General features: G+C 39.7%; 1 protein-coding gene across 3 annotated transcripts in view; it reads left to right on the top strand.

The window, feature by feature from the left end:
* Positions 1-17,487, top strand: part of LOC134213553 (elongation of very long chain fatty acids protein AAEL008004) — a 99,594-nt gene that overhangs the window by 67,903 nt on the left and 14,204 nt on the right. For all 3 annotated transcript variants that reach the window (XM_062692701.1, XM_062692702.1, XM_062692703.1), the window contains one exon: positions 12,669-13,135. In XM_062692701.1, coding sequence (XP_062548685.1) covers positions 12,878-13,135 — 258 coding nt within the window. In that variant the 5' untranslated portion in view covers positions 12,669-12,877. The remainder of the gene's footprint in view (positions 1-12,668; positions 13,136-17,487) is intronic.

The raw sequence follows: 17,487 nt of genomic DNA, 5'->3' as shown, positions 1-17,487 counted from the left end.
TACTTAGGACCTTTTGAAAAGTTAAGCGAGAAATCAGTAATTTGATCGTCATTTCTTAAAATAATGTTCAAAGTCCGAAGTGGGAGGATATGTTTAAACGCAGTAGCTCAAAATGTTCATTTGGTAGCCCCTCCGGATTCTGGCCGACATGAACAGGTCGATCCAGAGTAAGTTGAGAATGATTAAAACACATTTTTTTGTTCCAAAGTTTCGTATAATATGGGGTTTTAAAGAAGTTTAGACAAAAATTTGGAAATGGCTACTTTTCCGGAAACGCTTCTCTTCAGCGGAATTTTAAATAATTCTGTAAATATATTAATATTTAAAATAAATAAATATGTAAAATGAAATTATTCGGCGACATAGCGCTCATGAATTTATCGTCGTCGTTTATATCCGGAATCGAAAATCAAGTGTGAATGCTAATTCACAGGAGAACAGGGAAAACATAGCATCATCAACTTGGATTAATCCTGAGTTTCTATTCATGTGAACAAGAATTTATAATTCCATACCCTAGCCGGCCCTAAAATGTTTTGATACTCATATAAAGTCGTATATGAAATCATTTATTTTATTAACCTGAACCTATAAAAAATCTCACAAGCTGATTTACATCGTCACGTTGCCACCGTCGTCTAAAACATCTATCACACCGCCAACGATAATATTGTGGCATTCTTTTAATGAGTTTGTGAAAAAAGTTTCTGTGAGACAACTGTTTGTTCTAACTGGTCACCGTGGCCAAAAATGGTTAGAATAAAAAATGGGAAATTTTTATCCACCTGAGTTGGAACCAGAAAATTTCATGTATATTACTCAGTCTGAATTTATGGAAATCGCATCTTTCGAAATTAGTGAACCTTATTTAAACCACGACCGTGTTCATCACGACTGATTTGATCTCCTCGCCATTTAACCAAAGCATTGTTGTTGGTTTCATTTGTGAGAAAAAGTACCACGACCACAAGGTGGATTGAACCGTTCCTTTGCATTCACCTACATACACCTAACCTTGAAGTTTTGTTGACATTTACGGTGTAAGCACTGTAACTAAGTACATATTCAAATACTTCAAACGGTGCTCACGAATCGAAATGCATTGCAACATAACCAGTTCCTATTGGCGAGCGTTTATTTACGATAATATGTGGAACCATATCTCGACCGGCGACGGCGGCAGTCAGCCAGCGCTGAGTAACGGCGTGCGCGCGCAGCTTCGGAATGTGGGCATTTGTTCGAATCTATGCTCCCATGCCCATTGGTAATAGCCACCGTTGCTGCCGCCAAGCGCCATACCGTGCCGGTCGATCACAGTGCTTCAATGCGTGGCAGTCGTCGAATCAATCACCCCTCAAATGCGGGGCCGTAATCCAATTACCGGTAAGGATCTTCAGAGTTGTAATAAATTTATTGTTTCATAAGGTTTAATTTGTTCTAAGCCCTAACTCTCGAAGTCATTGATTTGTGCGATCACTGTTCATTAGTGCACCTGACTTACAGGCCAGTGCGCTTCAACCCTGTCCAATTGCCAGTTGTATCAACCGACAGCTTTGCGGGAGCTCTTCCGGCGATCCGACTAATAAAGTGCACTCACCACCTCACCTGTGCCTGCGGTAGTGTTGTGCTCCGGCGTGGGTACCTACACAATGTTTGACCGTCTTTCTTGAGGCAGCCTATGATCTAATGATCTGCGCAAAGGTACTTACGCCGGACAAATCATGGCTTATGACGATGTTATGACATTGAAATGGTCGCGCGCCACACCACCACCGTACCGGCCGGTCGTGAATATGAGATGTGAAGCCGAAGTCGTGACCGTTTGTGTGTTTACTGCGGGCTTATGGCTGTTTATTGCCGCTTTGCCTACCGTTTGATGGTGGGTCAAATGTGAAAAAGTGATCGTGAACATACGGATGACATTAGGCGACAAGTGGAATGATGCCGCCGCGCCGTACCGATCGCTATGTAGAGGAAGTGCAGGTGCACAAGACGAGCAGGTTGCGATTGAAGTAGGACCACGTTTTATTAAATTGATTATGGATTATCACGCTGTGAATAATTTTTGCAATCACGAACATGTTGAATAGAAGGAATGTTTACTATGTTGAATGACATTATTTTGTGAATTCTCATACTTTAGTAAGAAAATAGCCTTGTTAGATAGAATCAGACTATTGTTAAGATCAATGACAGCCAATAAATTCTTGAAACTCATCATCGACTTAAGATTGGTTTTAGATTTAGTTTGCATTATTGCATCACTTTAAAATGTTCTGCATGGTCCAAAGCATTTGATTCGGTATGGTCGGCATGAGATATAAACAATATAAATATATAATACTGGGCGAACCTGCACGATCTCGCTCGGGTTTTATTTTCGACCTGTCAAACATATAATTGATTGCAGCGTCGCACTTTATATCGATTTCAGTTCGAGCTTCCCTAATAACCTTTTTCAAAATCGAATGACTTTATTGACAAAATCGAATGGCTTCGTTGCCATGATCGAATGGGGTCTGTACAAAAGAAGAAGAATAAGAAATTTTTTTCATATATTTCTATAAAACAATCAAATAACTGATATGTGCGACAGATGAAAAGTGATTTGTTTGGATTTTGACGCCTTCCCTTCTGTAGAGAAATGCAAATAAGTGTGTTTAGTTTCATTTATCTTCATTTGAAGCGCCATCTTCGTTCATTTTCATCTGAAGCGATTTGACACCTACTTCAATTGTTACACTCCTTTACTGTACTTCAAAAGTCATCTCTATTTTTTTTACTAGAATTAGAAATCTCGCTTAACTTTTCAAAAGGACCTAAGTAACATTTTTTTCATGAATTAATTTGAATAGCGCAATCAACAGGAAAACATGAAAGCTTTTGATTGCAGTACTCAAATTAATTCATGAAAACAATGTTACTTAGGTCCTTTTAAAAAATTAAGCAAGAATTTGTTCCAATTTATTTGGTTTCCACATAGAGGATTATAATTGTTTTTGAGAGTGAAAATTGTTTTCTATTGCTTATCAGAGATTAATCAAAACTCTTTAGAATCAGAAGTTCTTCAACTTGTTTGCCAAAAAAAATAGGCCAGCTTCCTCGCAAATAAAGAGATTTTAAACAAGATCGACTTGATCAAATTTAAATTCATTTGCTAACAGTGTTAAGATTATTATTTAAGATTTGATTTTTATTTAAGGGACTTTCAGCACTAAAGATCTTGAAATTTTCGGTTCAAAATGATGTTTGAAATGCTGAACTGGGTTTTGTTAACGAGCAGTACTCATCCAGCTCATTAACAGACAAACGAAATTTTTTGTTTTTTCGACTTTTCAGATGAAGACAGCTCAGTGAAAAACCGCTGAGAAGTTAGTCACGATCACATCATCCCATATAATCAAGGCACCTAGGAATTCCGTTTTCTGAATGAAAACCAGAGTGGACTCCAAATAGAATCAAGTGATGAACATAAAAATATTATAAAAAACACAATAACAATACTTACTTAATTCATGTAGGGGAAAAGACGGCTTTGGCAGGTTTTGTTCTATTATTGACAGGGGAGTTTTTGTCGATCAAACTTTACGAAATTTGGCCACAGTATACTTTGATATGCAAAGAATGTTTAGGCCAAATTTGAGCATAATCAGTCATAAAAACCCCCCTGCCAATAATAGAACAAAACCTGCCAAAGCCGTCATTCCCCCTAATTTATATAAAAAAAATGATAAAATTAAAAAATAAATCCGAATACAATCCAGAATGAAGTGTGAATGAAATTCAGACCTCATTCCTACTGGGGTCCAAAATGTATTCCGAGTGGAACCCGAAGAGAATTTCGAAAAAAAATCCAAAATGGATTCCGATTGATGTCCGGAATCCAAAATAGTTTCTGACATTAAACCGAAGTGGATTCTTTAGAGCAGATTTCAGCTGGAGTCCGGATTGCATTCCTACTGGAATTCTAAGTGGACTTGGGAGGAAATCCGATAAGGTTTCTGATTGTTATTCAAAGCGAAAATCCGAAATGGATCGGACTAGAATTCGAAGTTAATCCCGACTGGGAACCGAATTGGATTTCAACAGTCCAAGCTATAGCGGGTATAAGGGCGAATTTCGCAAGAGAGGATTCTCTTCGTCAAATTCATCTTTTTTAAATAAAAGTTAGCAGCAGCTGATTTATTTGTGGTTTATCTCCTCTGACGATAGGAAATAAACTGCAGAGACACCCTCTGATTGTCACTTCTATTCAAAAGAGGAGAAATCAACGGAGAGAATTCTTTGCTGCGACATTCGACATTCGACATTTTGCCAAATAGAGCTTGAGCTATCCAAAGTATATTCCGACATGAATCCGAAGTTTAATACCGATTTCCAGTCCAATCCAAAGTCAGTTTCTATCAAGGTAAAAATTGCTTTAAATATTATTGAAGTTATGCGAGAAACTGGTCAAATTAGGATCATGGCCAAAACTGGTACAGTTCCCCTAATACTTTTCATCCAAAACAAGATTAAAACGTCATATACATAATTTTGTATAGGACGTAAGAAGTATAGTCGACTCAAATTCAGTTTACACATTTCCTTGTAAGTTGTAATTAGTTGAATTCGACTCAATTTTGAGTAGCTGAGCCTTAGCATGTATCGATCACATTCCGAAGTGTATTCTGACAGAAATCCGAAGTCTATTCCGATAGAAATCTCAAGTGAACTCCGATCGGAGTCCGAATCCAAATCAGAAGTGGATTCTGACCACAATCCTCTAATCCGAAGCGGACTCCAACCGGGATGGAAAGTGGATTCAAACTGGAATCTGAAGTTGGTTCCGATCGGAATCCGGAGTGGATTCTAATAGGAATCCGGAGTGAACTCCGACTGGAATCCGGAGTGGATTCCGAACGAAATCTGTAGTAAATTCCAACTGGAATCAGGAGTGGATTCCTATCAGAATCTAGAATGGATTCCGACCGAAATCCGAAGTGGATTCCAACCGGAATAAAAGTAAATTTCGACCGGAATCCAAAATGGATTCCGACCGGAATCCGAAGCACTTGTGAATGTCCGGACTGGATTCTTACTCGAGTAAAAATGAATTTTGACCAAAATACCGACCGGAATCAAAACTAGGGGAGTGAATTTCGACCAGAATCCGAAGCGCATGTGGACCAGAATCCGAAGTGGATTCCGCCTAGAACCCGAAGAGGATTCCGATCGAAATCCGGATTGAATGCCGAACTGAAATCCGAAGTGAATTCCAGCCGAAATCCGGAGTGGATTCCGACTGGAATCCGGACTATATTACGATTCGAATCCGATGCAAATATCGACTAGAATTTAAAGTGGGCTCCGACCAGAACTTGAAGTGGATTCCGACTTGAAACCGGATCATATTCCGTCCGGAATCCGAAGTGGATTTGGAACAGAATCCGAAGTGAATTTCGATCAGAATCTGGAATGGATTCCGTTCGAAATTCGAAGTGGATTTTTCTCGTAATCCGAAGTGAATTTCAACCTGTGTGGATTTCAACCGAAATAAAAATATATTTTAACCGGAGTCCGAGATTAATTGCGACCGGAATTCAGCGTGGACTCCGACTAAAATCCGAAGTATATTGCGATCGGAATGCGAACCAAAAGTCGACCAGAATCCGAAGTGACTTCCGGCCAGAGTCCTGAGCGTATTTCGACCGAAATCCAGAGTGAACTTCGATCAGAATACGAAGTGAATTCCAACCGAAATCCTGAGTGGATTCCGACCGAAATCCGAGAAAGGATTTCTCTCGTAATCCGAAGTAAGTTTGAACCGAAATCATGAGTGGATTTCGACCGGAATCCGAGGTGGATTCTGACAAGAATCCGGAGTGGATTGCAACCAGAATAACAATAAATTTCGACTGGAATTCGAGATGCATTCCGATCGGAATTCAGGGTAGATTCCGAACGGAATCCGAAGCGAATGTGAACCAGAATCCGAAGTGCATTCCATCCAGAATCCAGAGCATATTCCGACCAAAACGGTCAAAATCGACTGAAACCTGAAGTGGATTACGACCGAAATCCGAAGCGAGTGTCGAAACGAATCCGAAGCGAATTACGATAAGAATCTGGAGCCGTATTCCGATCGAAATCTAGACTGGATTTCGCTCAGACTCCGAAGCGATCCAAACAAAATCCTGATTTCGACCAGAATCTGAGGAGGATTTCGATCAGAATCCGAATTGGATTCCAACCGAAATAAAAGTAAATTTCGACTGGAATCTGAATTCCGAACGGAATCTGAAACGAATGTGAACCAGAATCCGAATTGGATTGCGACCAGAATCTGGAGCGTATTTCGTCCAAAATCCGGAGAGGAATTTGGAGTGCATTCCAATCGAATCCGAAGTGAGTTCCAACCGAAATCCTGAATGGATTCCGACAAAAATACGAAGAGGAATTCTCTCGTAATCCGAAGAGAATTTGAACTGATATCCACATTTCGAATGGAATCTGAGAAGGATTCCGACCAGAATCCGGAGTGGATTCTAATTGGAATAAAAGTAAATTTCGACAGGAATCCGAAATGAATTCCGACCGGAGTCCGAAGCGAATGTGAACCAGAATCCGAAGCGGATTCCGACCAGAATCCAAAGCGTATGTGAACCAGAATCCAAAGCGTACTCTGACCAGAATCTGGAGATGATTTCGATCAGAATCCGACCGAAACCCGGTCAGAATCTGGAGTGGACCGAGATCTGAAGCGAATGTTGACGAAGCGAATGAATAGATTCCGACCAGAATCTAGAGCTTATTTCAACTGAAATCCGTAGTGGACTCGGATCAGAATCCTAAGTGGAATCCGACTGAATCCCTCAGAAAATGGAATGGATCTTGATCAGAATCTGTAGTGGTTTCTGACTGAAATCCAAAGTGGATTGCGATCGGAATCCGAAGCAAATATCGACCGGAATCCGAAGTGAATTTCATCCGAAATCCTGAGTGGATTTTGACTGGAATCTGAGGAGGATTTCGTTGAAATCCAAAACGGAATCGGAATAGACGTAAATTTTGACCGGAATTCGAAGCGAATGTTAACCAAAATCTGAAATGAATTCCGACCAGAATCCGGAGCGTATTGCGACCAAATTCTGGAAAGGATTCTGATCATAATCCGAAGTGGAATTCGATCGAAACCCGGTCAAAATCTGAAGTGGACTCCGATCAGAATCTGGAATGGATTCCGACTGAAAGCCGAAGTGAATTACAACCGGAATCCGGAGCGAATGTCGACCATAGCATAGTCTGCAGCGAATGAATAAACCGAAATCCTAAGTGGATCCGGAGCGAATGTTATCCAAAATCTGAAATGTATTTCGACCAACATCAGGAGAAGATTCCAATCAGAATTCGAAGTGGAATCCGATCAGAATCTGAAATGGAATCCGACCGAAACCCGGTCAGAATCAGGAGTGGATTCCGACTGAAATCCGAAGTGGATTAAAGCCGGAATCTGAAGCGAATGTCGAACAGAACCCGAAGAGAATTCCGACCGGAATCCGAAGTGAATGTCGACCAGAATCCGAAGTGTACTTCGATCGAAATTCGGAGTGGACTTCTTCACTTCGGGCATTTCATCTGAAATCCTGAGTGGATTTCGACCGGAATCTGAAGTGGATTCCGACCAGAATCCGAAGTATATACCGACAGAAATCCGGAAAGGATTCCGATCAGAACGCGAAGTGGAATCCGACTGAAACCCGGTCAAAATCTGCAGTTGATTCCAATCAGAATCTGGAGTTGATTCCGACAGAAATCCGAAGTGGATTACAACCGGAATCGAGAGCGAATGTCGACCAGAATCTGAAGCGAATGAAATAACCGAAATCCTGAGTGGATTTTGACCGGAATATGTGGAGGATTCCGACCAGAATCCGAAGTGAATTTCAACCGGAATAAAAGTAAATTTCGCCCGGAATCCGAAATGATTTCCGACCGGAATCCGAAATGATTTCCTACCGGAATCCGAAGCGAATGTTAACCAGAAGTGTATTCCGACTGAATCTGGAGTGGATTCTGACTGAAATCCGAAGTGGATTCCGACCAGAATCCAAAGCGAATGTCGAAAATAATCCGAAAAGGATTCCGAATAAAATACGAACAGGATTTCGACCAGAATCCGAAATAGAATCCGACTGAAACCCGGTCAGAAGCTGGAGTGGATTCCGATCAGAATCTGGAGTGGATTCCGACCGAAATTCGAGGTGGATTCCGACTTGGATCCGGAGCGTATTCCAATCTGGGATCTGAAGAGGATTACGACCGGAATCCACAACGAATTTTGACCAGAATCTGAAGTGGATTCCGACCAGGATCCGGAGCGTATTCCTATCAAAATTCGAAGCGTATTCCGATCAAAATCCGGAGTGGGTTCCAACCGAAATCCGGAGTGAATTCAAACTGAAATTCAAAGTGGATTCTGAGCGGGATGTGTAGTGGATTTCGAACGGTATCCGAAATTAATGTGTGAATTGAGTGGATTATGACCGCAATCTTGAGTAAATTTTGACCGGAATCTGAATTGGACTCTGAACGAAACCTGGAGTGAATTCTGACATGAATCTGTGACGAGTTTTGTTCGGAATCCGGGGATGGATTCCGATCGTGATCATGAGTGCAATCCGACCGTTATCCAGAGTTGATTTCGACCGGAATCTGGACAGGATTAAAATCGTAATCTGGAGTAGATTCTGGACGACATCTGCAGTGGATTCCAACCAGAATCCGGGGTGGTATCCGGTCAGAATCCAAAGTTTCTTCTGACTGGAATCCTCAGTGGAGACAAGTGAATTCCGACCAGAGTTCGAAGCGGATTCCGTTCGTAAGGAGTGGATTCCGACCAGAATCCGGATTGGATTCCAACCAAAAAAAAGTTAATCTCGACCGGAATCCGAAGTTAATTCCGGCCGAAATTCTGAGTGGATTTCGTCCGGACGCGAATATGAATGAGAATTCGAAGTGAATTCCGACCAGAATCTGGAGCGTATTCCGAACAAAATTCGTAGTGGACTCCGATCAGAATTTGAAGTGGAGTCGGACCGAAACCCGATCTGAATCTGCAGTGAATCTCAATCAGAATCTGGAGTGGATTCCAACTGATTTACGACTGATTACGAGCAGAATCCGAAGCGAATGTCGATCAGAATCCGAAGTGGATCTCGACGGAAATCCGGAATGGACTCCGATCAGAATCCGAAGTGAATTTCATCCGAAATCTTGAGTGGATTTTGACCGGAATCTGAAGTGGATTCCGACCGAAATGTAGAATGGATTTCGTCCGGAAGCGAATATGATCCGGAATTCGAAGTGGATTCCGACCAGAATCCGAAGCATATTCCGACCGAAATCCGAAAAGGATTACGACCGGAATCCAAAGCGAATGTCGACCAGAATCCGAAGTGGATTCCGACCAGAATCCGGAGCGTATTTCGACCAAAATCTGGAGTGGATTCCGTCCGAAATTCGAAGTGGATTCCGACCGTAATCCGCAGTGGAGTTTGACCGTAATCCGAAAATAATGTGAAAGGTGGAGTCTGGATTCCGACCGCAATCTTGAGTGGATTCTGAACGCAATCTTGAGTGGATTGTGACCGAAATCGGAAGTGGATTTCACTGGAATCCGAAGTGGATTCTGACTAGAATCCGGAATGGATGCCGACTGGTATCCAGAGTCGATTTCAACTGGAAGCTGTAGTGGAAGCTGTAGTGGATTCCGATCATTAATTGGAATGGGTGGAAACGAGTGGATTCCGACCGTAATCTGAAAAGGAATTAGATTGTAATCTGAATAGATCCTGATCGATATCTGCACTGTATTCCAACCAGAATCCGGAGTAGCTTCGAAAGTAGCCAAAATTTGAAGTTTGACCAGAATCCGGAGTGGATTCCTCTCGGAGTCCGAAATAGTTTCCTACCGGACTGCGGAGTGGACTACGACTGAGATCCAGAGTAGATTTCAACTGGAATCCGGAGTGGATTCTTTTCAAAATCTGAATCGGAAAATGATTCCGACAAGAATGTGAAGTAGATTCCAACCGGAATCTGAAAAGAATTCCGAAGTAAATTCCCACCGGAATCTGAAGTGGATTCAAACTGGATTCTGTCTGAAATTCGTAAGAAAAAATCTGAAAGGAATCCAGAATGTAATTCAAAAAAAGTTTAATGTGGGTAATCAGTTTTTGCAAAAAGTTCTTTCTGTTTACTTCCTCCATCCGTTTCAACACAGTCATACCATGGAGTTCGAATCTTCCTAAAACAAGCAACGAACTTGAGATTGGAAAAAAATATGCGTCGTTGATAAGCGATGTTGCTGACAATCAGTGTCGTAGATTATTTAGAGGCAGCATTAACTGCAGCATTTCGCACTGATTTCCATGGAACTGCAACAGATCACCGAACTTGGGGAAATCTGAACTATTATCGTATTATGGTGCGATGAAGACGCATTCAGACGAACATAAAGAAGAGGCCAGTCACGCCAGTATCGTATCGGCGAGTGATTCGTCTACTCCTTAATCTTGCTCAACATCCACAAATTCTTGTCGAACTCCCAGTGGAGTGGAGCTTTTCTTCCGAATTGGCAAACATTTTCATCACATTTTCAAAAAGCGTAATAACGTTTGTACACTGCTGAAATAAAAGTCGATTATTCGGCATAAGTAAGCAAACGGTTTCCAAGATAACCGTTTTGTGGCTTGGTTGAATCATCATCTTAATCCACTGAACTTTGTCGCCCGTTATTGCAAAACGCCGACACCAGATAACTTTGGACTGCTGGAAATCAGGTTTATAAACTTCTTGGTTCTCTCTTGATTTTGTTTTACTGAAACTCGTCAGTTCCACATTCAGGTGCTTTACTCGAAACACCGTTGCAAAAGTTCTTTTTCGGGTCGCTGCTCAATAAGCGCAGCTTGACTCCATAAAATATATTTTCTGGACAGCATAGAATCAATTCTCGAATCATTCTTCACACTTTTTTCGTTCAGTTCCTTGACAATATTATTGATATTTCTGATCATCTTCATATTTTAAACAGGGCTTGAATGATTGTAAACAGTTCCAATCCAATTAATAGTGGACACTAAATGGAGTGTTCAATTAAAATTCGATTGACTTACTATATTTTTTTTACTTCCTTGCAATCAGGAGATTAACTATTCAATAGAAGAATTGCAAGCTTTAAAGTAGAATGCATCAGAACTCAAACCACGCGTTGTGGAAATGGTACATTTTGACATATGAGCAAAGGATTGTAAGACAACTCCAAAAGTAAGTTGAGTCAAATCGAGATTGACAACGCCCTTACTGTTGAGGTCAAAGTACTATTTCTTGACAAGAATAAACAAAAATATGCCGTGATCAAGCTTCTACCTATAATACCGAAAAGAACCGGATACAAGTTTTTTATTAGGCTTAAACATAGAAGTCAACAAGCCAAATAATTCCATGATCGAACAAGCCAATCTATCTATCAAAATATTCAAAACAACAAACGCTGTTCCGTCCATTCAACAATTTAACACTTTTTGACGTTCGAAGGTCGTTGAACTTGTCAGCCATACTTCCCCAATCCCCAACCGTCCAATGAAAGCACATCCGAGACACGAGACGCATGTTTGCCTCTAAACCAGCGAGCATGGCAAGGCGCAAAGTTCCAAAACTGCAGCCACTTGAGTTGACCACTCCGCACTAGTGCCAAATGCGAGGCACTTAATTGAAAGTTGTTTGCACTCGCAAACGTTTTCGTCTTTCTATCCACTACCGAACCATGCACCGAGCATGCATGCATACGCATAAATCAACCGATTTCTCACATAGGCCGAAACCGCAATACAAACAGAACTGTTCCGCCGGCGGCCCCGCTGTGGGTCATCTATGGAAATTTGATCATAAAACTTCTTAAACCTTAAAAACTTCTTGTAGTAAAAGTTTAAAATCCGACATCAAAAAAGCAGTTTATTATGGAAAGTTTAATTATCCATGAATATTTTTCAAATAATGTATTGACCCACAGTGGGTCGTCGTTGTCGCTGGTGTTGTTTTTTTCCTTGTTTGACGCTGATTCAGGCGAAGGAAATGTTCGTCTATTCTGCTTATTCTTGACTGGTCTGATGCAGAAAAGCACACATTCGATGGCCGGCCTTTTGAGAGACATACGAGCTTAATTTGAACGATAGCCGGTCCGCTGACTGGGTTGGCGGCGTAGGTATTCCGTTCAATGCCAACCACATTAGCGCACTTGGCTATGATTGGTATGTATCTGCCTGTGATGCCTTTTCGAGAGTAGTCACTGTCGTCCTATTAGCACAGATCTTTGCCATGCTATTCCTATTTCCATAACACAGCAAAGCAAACCGAAACTAGTATTCTGAAGGACTCCCGTCTTTACGCCTCAAACGCTAAGGGGGTTGACGCTCCTCAACATCTCATTGCTTGGAAAGCAATATTGCTAACATAAATTCTATTTTGCGGAAAACAAACTTGTCTTAGTTCAGGAAGTTACTTTTAACGGAGACTGTCATATTAAATCTCACATTCCGCTCATGCACATTTCTGATTTCCGTCATCATCTTCCTGCTTCGACAAATGAATATTTACTAACGGGTTTGCCTTCTCCCCTCCTTCCACAGATAACCAACGGGCCCAGCTGCATCAGAATTAAGCAACCAATTCTTCCACGTTTATGTTACAAGACAGCTTTAATGTTACCGATGTCAATTACTCGTAGTTAGCAAATAAACCAAAAATTATCGACTAAGCTAAGACGAGCCTTCGTGCTTCCATCGATCAAAGAAAACTACCTTACCAGTGAGTGACAAACTCAAATTAAACCACCGAAATGACGTCGACGATAAATGGAACGGTGTCCGCCAACTACTGGGACTACTTATTCACGGACCTGGCGGATCCGCGGACGAACCACTGGCCGCTGATTTCGTCCCCCGTGCCCGGCTTAACGATCATTGCCAGCTATCTGTACTTTGTGCTCAACTTCGGACCCAAATATATGGCCAACCGGAAGCCGTTCCAGATGCAGAAAACTCTGGTGCTGTACAACTTCGTCCAGGTGCTCGTCAGTGTGTATATTTTCTACGAGGTGAGTCGAATTGAAAGTTTTTGCATTTAGCGTGAATGGCGAATTTTATCATATTATCGAATTTCATGGCGAATTTTATCATACGGGAGCAGAAGGAAGGTCGTGCGATATGTGCCATCACAAATATTTCCCTCCGCTTGCTTTCAAATCGACTTCTATTAAAAAAACCCAGATTAATCCACCTAGCGGCGATGATGCCTTTCTCGTGCATCGTAAAATGTACTGAAAAAATCACATAGGAAAGGTCAAAAAAGCACTTTAGGGGGAAAGATCGCATATTTTCTATCATTTTGCATGTTTTTGCATTAATTACTATGCATTCCCACCATTCTTAAAAAAAAATTTTTTTCGATTTTGAAATTTTTTTTCCAAGGGGGGACCCTTGGGAAAAAACAATGATTTTTCAATAATTCCAAAATGCAATGTCCGATCAGGCCAATTTTCAATAGCAAACAATGGGACCGCATTCCCCGTCGAATGCGACTTGTTGCGAGTAAATCGGTTAATGCTAAGTTCCAAAAAGTGTGTCTACAAAATTTGTACACATACACACACACACACACATACATACATACACACAAACAGACATCACCTCAATTCGTCGAGCTGAGTCGATTGGTATATAACACTAGGGGTCTCCGAGCCTTCTATCAAAAGTTTGGTTTTGGAGTGAAATTATAGCCTTTACGTATACTTAGTATACGAGAAAGGCAAAAACATTCTTCATGCCTGCCGTATCCTAATGAAAATATCATTTCTATACTTTCGCCTCTAATTCTATCATGAACATGTACGTCTAGGTTTGGAAGATGATATTAGCATTTTCATATCAATGCACTATGGTCCAGGATACAGATTTACGCGGAAAGATGCATTTTACTCCAAAACTATATTTTTTAGAAAAAACTGTTGTTCTACAAAATTGTTCGAAATAGTTAGGCCATCATTATGGTTCTACCGAAAAATAGGGTGGCCCATCATTTAAAAAAAATTAGATTTTTTTTTATTTCTCGGAATATTGACATGTTATGTTCTACAAAGTTGTAGCGTAGCTTATTCCAATCAATTTCGCTAAAAAAAAAATTTCTGTAGCTCTTGAGTTGGCTGATTTAGAGCAATTTTACCTAATTGGATTAGGGTGTACCTTAAAAAAACAGTATTTTTGATCTACTTTTTTTGTTGTAGATTTCTCGAAAAAGTCGTGTTCAGGTGACTTTTAGAGCTCAAAAAAATGCAACTTTTGATAGGTAAATATGCTCAATATCTTTTTCCCATCAAAAGTTATAATCGTTTTTCCGTCAAAATTACATTTTTTTCATAAGTTGATATCTCCGGTTAGGGCAGACCAAAAAAATATATTTTCACGGCATTTGAAAGAGAAAATAATATCCTTTATTATGACAAAAAATTGGAGATATGTTATTTTTTTATCTCAAGTTTTATCAATTTTACTAAAATCATGTTTTTTTAAATAAATTATTATAACTCGACAACGGAAGAAGATACAGACGATATTCTTATGGCAAGACACGCGTTTTAAAAAGCCCCAAAAGTCTTTAGAAGGTGACATGATACGTATCCCTAAAAAAATAACATATCCCTAATTTTTTGACACAATAAAGAATATGAATTCCTCTTTCAGATGCCGTGTGAATATATTTTTTTGGTCTGCCCCAACCGGAGATATCAACTTATGAAAAAAATGTAATTTTGACAGAAAAACGATTATAACTTTTTATCGGAAAAAGATATTGACCATATTTACCAATAAAAAGTTGCATTTTTTTGAGCTCTAAAAATCACCCAAACACGACTTTTTCGAGAAATCTACAACAAAAAAAGTAGATCAAAAATATTGTTTTTTAAGGTACACCCTAATCCAATTAGGTAAAATTGCTCTAAATCAACCAACTCAAGAGCTACAGAAAAAGTTTTTTTTAGCAAAATTGATTGGAATAAGCTGCGCTACAACTTTGTAGAACATAACATGTCAATATTCTGAGAAATAAAAAAAATATTTTCTAATTTTTTTATTATGATGGGCCACCCTATTTTTGGTAGAACGATAATGATGGCCTTACTATTTCGAACAATTTTGTAGAACAAGATTTTTTTCTAAAAAATATAGTTTTGGCGTAAAATTCATCTTTCCGCGTAAATCTGAATCCTGGACCATAGTGCAATGCAAGTTGAATGCTTTTTTGTATTGTTTATGGAAATTTCCTTATTTTTTATTGCTTGGATTTTTTTAATTTTTGTGGAAAAAAATATTTATTTTATGGGAAGTTTATTGCTGATGTTGATTTATTTATAGAAATTTTGTATCTTTCCTTGGAACATTTTGATTTCTTTCTGGAAATTTTATTTTGCTCCCATTATTGATGGCTACTGGGATTTCCAATAGCCTTGCGAGCAAAGGCGTAGGATTGCCAATCCGATGATGGCGAGCTCGATTCTAGGCATAGAAAAGCTTTCAATTAATAACTGAGGAAATGCTTATAGAAAACTAAGTTGAAAAGCAGGCCAAGTATCAGTTGATATGTAGAGCCGTTGAATAAGAAGAAGATTGTTGGTTCCTGTTCATATTATAGCAGAGCTATTGAATTTTCGGTTGGGATATCGGTACTAACGACAGGACACTTTGTTTTTATAACATTATTATATGAATATTCATGACAAATGTGATTTGTTGTAGCTGAAAATGTAGTAACGTCATGAAGAATATTCAATCCTACTTTAAAGTAAGGAAATGTGAACTTTTTTCAACTTTCAACTTTTTTCAAGAATGAACTTTCCGACTTCAAAGCTTGTTCACCGACTTTAGCAGTACGACCATTGAATGGAATGTACTTCTCACTTCTTATGAAAGCTACATTTGAAATCAATCGTTGTGTCTGCTGAAAGCTTCTTCCGGGACTTGCATTGCCCAGGATCACACCTCTAGTCACGTCCGTGCTTTGTGTATCACAAATCTGCTTCACGGTGTTATACATTTCAGAACCGTGCGTGTCCCTGACGGTTAACAGCACCTAATTCCGTGGGAAGATAGTAATGTGCAAACTGTGATTACCATCATTACAGACGATATATGTTATTAGACGAATTATTGCGTGCAACAATACTGCAATTACATACAGTCAATTTGTATCATTTCGAGCTCGTAGGGTATACTATTTATAATATTCACAAGGTGATAATGATCAAGTGCTATTTATTTATTTGAATTCATAATTAATTATTGTCAAGACTTAGCTGTATGATAAAATCTTCACTATTGAAACCGGTCCTGGTGCTTCAGGAAATCGAAATCTTACTAAACGACTCATTCGATAAACGTACGGCTATGAGTTCAATAGCTTTGTGGAATACTGTACACAATCCATGGTAGTTTTGTGAATTTAGGATACATTGTTGCATCATCAGCAGAATCTGGAATAATTGACTTATAGAGAAATTTGTTTTAATCAATTCAGCCTTTAATGCGTATGTTTAAAAACTTATCGCAAATGCATGTCTAACAACACGCAAATACGTGGGAATATGATTGTCATGTTGAACTAAATCTATTTAATAAGACAAGCGATTACGTGCGCTGCTGTTACACTTTTCAGAACTGCGTTGGAGGCTGCTTGCAAAAGGTTCCAATTATTATGTGAGCTTACCGCAGATGATGGAATCATTTAAAAAAATATTGTCAAATAAGATGGAGGATTTCATGAAATATCCCTATTCTTACATTTAGCAATGCTTTCAATATTTGGTATTTTAGAAGAAAAAAATGCCTGTATCACCTGTGCCTGTATTAGATATAGTCTGGAAGTTATTAAGTTTCCAGTAACCCATGTTAGTGTGCCTAGTACCTCACGATCAATCCGAAGTCACATATAATTTTAATAAGCAGACATCTAGCACGCGTACAAAAAAGGATGAGATTGAGCAAAAATTGATACGCGCGCATAAAATTTAGCGCACGCGATTCTCACGAAGCTTGTGTATCTGCTTTAACATTGGACATCTCAATGCTGATGCTTTTGCATTGCTGATGCTCTGTTTGCCAATGCAAATCTTTGCAAACAGCAGCGCAGGTCCAATAAACAACTTGAGCGTGAAATTTTCATTCAATAATATCGTCAAGCATCAATTTGTTACACTAACACATTCCGTAAGAATTAGTTTGAGTCATGTATTGACGTAACGTTTTGTCAGTCCTGGTCTGGCAATAGACATAAACTGGAGGGTGGATGAGGGCTACACCCATAATAATCATTTAACAGCTCGCTAAGACCAATTATGGTGTGCGGCATCCGAGGACGAAGGATCCCTAGCAGGCCCGTGGGTGGAAGACCAGTCAT

The sequence above is a fragment of the Armigeres subalbatus genome, chromosome 2, assembly GCF_024139115.2.
Source record: "Armigeres subalbatus isolate Guangzhou_Male chromosome 2, GZ_Asu_2, whole genome shotgun sequence".
Taxonomy (NCBI): Eukaryota; Metazoa; Arthropoda; class Insecta; order Diptera; family Culicidae; genus Armigeres; species Armigeres subalbatus.
The sequence above is the reverse complement of the archived record's forward strand: the minus strand, read 5'-3'. Positions and strand labels throughout refer to the sequence as shown.